At 43.8% G+C, this 3,570-nt stretch overlaps 1 protein-coding gene across 1 annotated transcript; it reads left to right on the top strand.

The window, feature by feature from the left end:
* The first annotated feature begins 2,029 nt into the window (after nucleotides 1-2,029).
* Nucleotides 2,030-2,989, top strand: LOC122699914 (olfactory receptor-like protein OLF4). The gene has a single exon (XM_043912360.1). The coding sequence runs from the start codon at nucleotides 2,036-2,038 to the stop codon at nucleotides 2,987-2,989; it is 954 nt and encodes a 317-aa protein (XP_043768295.1). The 5' UTR covers nucleotides 2,030-2,035.
* The last annotated feature ends 581 nt before the right edge of the window (nucleotides 2,990-3,570 follow it).

Here is a 3,570-nt window from a genome sequence, read left to right as displayed (position 1 = left end):
CCTCTCTGTATCCTGATGTACACATATACCTTAAAATCCAAGGTCTGAGACAAGATAAACATATATATACACACATATATATATATACACACTTATTGAACAGGTTTTTTATTTTATTTTATATTGGAGCATAGTCAATTAACAATGTTGTGATAGTTCCAGGTAGACAGCAGAGGGACTCAGCCATACTTAAACATGTATCCATTCTGCCCCAAACTCCTGTTCCATCCAGACTGAGACATAACGTTGATCAGAGTCCCCTGTGTTATACAGCAGGGCCTTGTTGGTTATCCACTTTAAACATAACATTGTGTTGATGTCCATCCCAAACTCTCTAACTGTCCCTTCCCCTCATCTTTCTCCCTGGCAACCCATAGGTTCACATTCAACTATTTTTTTAATGATCTTTAATACAAGTGTAAAATGGCCATACCAAAATTGAATCCCAAGTATATTGGTACCAAGAATACTTACAAACTGGAATTTTTGAATACCACTTTACATAACCTGATCTTATCAGTGAGAGTTGTGTCAAACTCTAACTTAATCAAGGCAGTTAGGGATGAGGGGTGAGAAACACAGAAGTAACATAGTTTAGGTGGCCAGTGTCTGCTGCGTGCTTGCACCTGTGTGTGTGTGCATGTGTGTGTGTGTGCATGTGTGTGTGTGTGTGTGTGTGTGTGTGTGCAGTGCCTGGTGGAGTATGAGAAATCCTCACAGTGGTGGTACTGAGTTCATATATTCCAAGGTGACTCCAAGAATCTGCCTGCAATGTGGGAGACCTGGGTCCAATCCCTGGGTTGGGAAGATCCCCTGAAGGAGGGCATGGCAACCCACTCCAGTATTCTTGACTGGGAAATCTCATGGACAGAGGAGCCTGGCAGGCTGCAGTCCATGGGGTCACAAAGAGTTGGACATGACTGAAACAGCTGGACACAGCAAGGTGATTCATACACAGAGGTCAGAACTCAGTCAACAGAGGGATCCATTTAAACACATGGGACGTCTCTGCAACAATTTCATCAAGTACTAGTTACACGAGGTGGATGAAAGTCTTATGATGTGAAGCTTCAGCACCACCAGGGAGGTCAGCTTGCTCCTCAGCGTCCTCTGACACCATCTCACCTCACTCCCTCTTGCCCTACGCCCTCCCCACATTGGTTTCCTTCTTTCTCTTAAACTTGAACACTTTAAAAAAGCCCTTTCCTCGGTGCATTTGTACTGGCTAGTCTCCCTGCCAAGCATACACTTCGCCTGATATGTTCATGGCTCCTACTCTTTCATCCTTGAATCTAAAAAATAGCATGCCTTCTCTACTCTTTCCTTAGAACCTTTCAGGTTTCTTCATAGCAACAGTCACCATTCAAAAGTTATACATAACTTATAAGCTTTATATATATATACATGTATATTTAATATATATTCACATATATATGGACTTCTCTGGTGGCTCAGCAGTAAAGAACCTGCCTGCAATGCAGGAGACTCAGGAGACCGGGGTTCTATCTCTGGGTGGGTAAGATCCCCAGAGGAGGGCATGGCAGCCCACTGCAGTGCTCTTGCCTGGAAAACCTCCTGGACAGAAGAGCCTGGCAGGCTACAGTGCATGGAGGGGGAAAGAAGCCGCTGAGCATGCACACATACCCACACACGTATATGACTTGCTTATATTTCCTTTGTGGCTGGATTCTTAGAGATTTTGTAGTTTAGAACCCTATACTCGTTGCCAAGACATCACCTGGAACATGATCATCACTCACTTTATAATCCCCAAATGAATGAAAGTATTTCTTATGTGGAATAGATGACATCCCGGGGATAAAGCAGCAGGTGGGACAACCTTGTCAGTTCCAGATGACACAGAAATTCCCTAAAGGGGAGCAAATCCATAAACAAAGCAGAACTTAGTTAAGCAAATGTATTTAAATACAATTAGGCAAAATATAAATAACGGTTTTCCAATGATGTGAGCAATGTCTTTTCTGTGAAAATCAGACATGATATTTTCCCTTTTCCTTTAGGTCACCTCCACCACATGGTACCGGGGAACCTAACGCATGTTTCCGGTTTTCTTCTTCTGGGATTTTCGGAGGCACCTGAACTGCAGCCCCTCATCTTTGGGCTCTTTCTCTCCATGTACCTGATCACTGTGTTTGGAAACCTCTTCATCATCCTGGCCGTCAGCTCAGACTCCCACCTCCACACCCCCATGTACTTCTTCCTCTCCAACCTGTCCTTTGTAGACATCTGCTTCACCTCCACAACCATCCCAAAGATGCTGTGGAACATCCAGACCCAGAACAAAGTTATAAGCTATGAAGGCTGCATCACCCAGATGTACTTTTTCGCACTGTTCGTAGGGTTGGATGACTTCCTCCTGACTGTGATGGCCTATGACCGGTTTGTGGCCATCTGCCACCCCCTGCACTACACGGTCATCATGAGTGCCCGGCTCTGTGGACTGCTGGTGCTGGTGTCCTGGGTCATCAATGTCCTACACTCCTTCTTGCAAACTTTCATGGTGTTGAGATTGTCCTTCGGCAGAGAGGTGATAATCCCTCACTATTTCTGTGAACTCAAGCAGTTGGTCCAACTTGCCTGTTCTGACGCCTTTCTTAATGACATGGTGATGTACTTTGCAACTGTGCTGCTGGGAGGTGCTCCCTTAGCTGGTATCCTTTACTCCTACTCTAGGATAGTTTCCTCCATATGTGAAATCTCATCAGCTCAGGGGAAGTATAAAGCATTTTCCACCTGTGCATCTCACCTCTCAGTTGTCTCCTTATTTTATTGTACATGCTTAGGAGTGTACCTTAGCTCTGCTGTTACCCAAAGCTCACACTCAAGTGCAACGGCCTCAGTGATGTACACTGTGGTCACACCCATGCTGAACCCCTTCATCTACAGTCTGAGGAACAAGGACATAAAGAGGGCTCTGAAAGCACTCTTTAGGAGGACAACGATTAAAACACCAGTTGTTCTAAGCTGAAGAAGGGAGCATGGCTGAAAGATTTAAAATCTCACAGGCAGAAATTGCAATTTTTGAGATCAGCTTGTGGAAGCAGATGTTGCTCCTTCCTTTATTTCCTGAAATTTCCATTTATTTGATCTCACCTCTTTCATACAATTTATGTAACTCATTTAATTAAGCTTAGAGATTTCCCTCTTATACAAGAGTTATTTTAATAAAGAATAGTCATCAGTTGTACTGCTCCTATGCGGGGAAAACTGCTGAAGACATTCACAGCTATCTGTGTGTTTATAACAAGGAAAATTCCAGACCACTGATTTCATGTTTGTGTACATCATTCCTTTGTATCACCACCTTAGCTGCTCTTTCTGATAGTTTGGACTTTGACATACACTGTATCTTGCTAGTTGTCACTGTATTGTATTTGCCTCTTTAGGATTCTATTCCTTATTCAGTTTTGTTTCCACAGTACCTATCATGTGTGTCCATGCTTTGCTCAGTCATGTCTCTTTGTGACCTTTTGACTGTAGCCTGCCGGGCTCCTCTGTCCATGGGATTCTCCAGGCAAGAACACTGGCATTGAGTTGCCATTTCCTCCT

The sequence above is a fragment of the Cervus elaphus genome, chromosome 9, assembly GCF_910594005.1.
Source record: "Cervus elaphus chromosome 9, mCerEla1.1, whole genome shotgun sequence".
Classification (NCBI taxonomy): domain Eukaryota; kingdom Metazoa; phylum Chordata; class Mammalia; order Artiodactyla; family Cervidae; genus Cervus; species Cervus elaphus.
The sequence above is the reverse complement of the archived record's forward strand: the minus strand, read 5'-3'. Positions and strand labels throughout refer to the sequence as shown.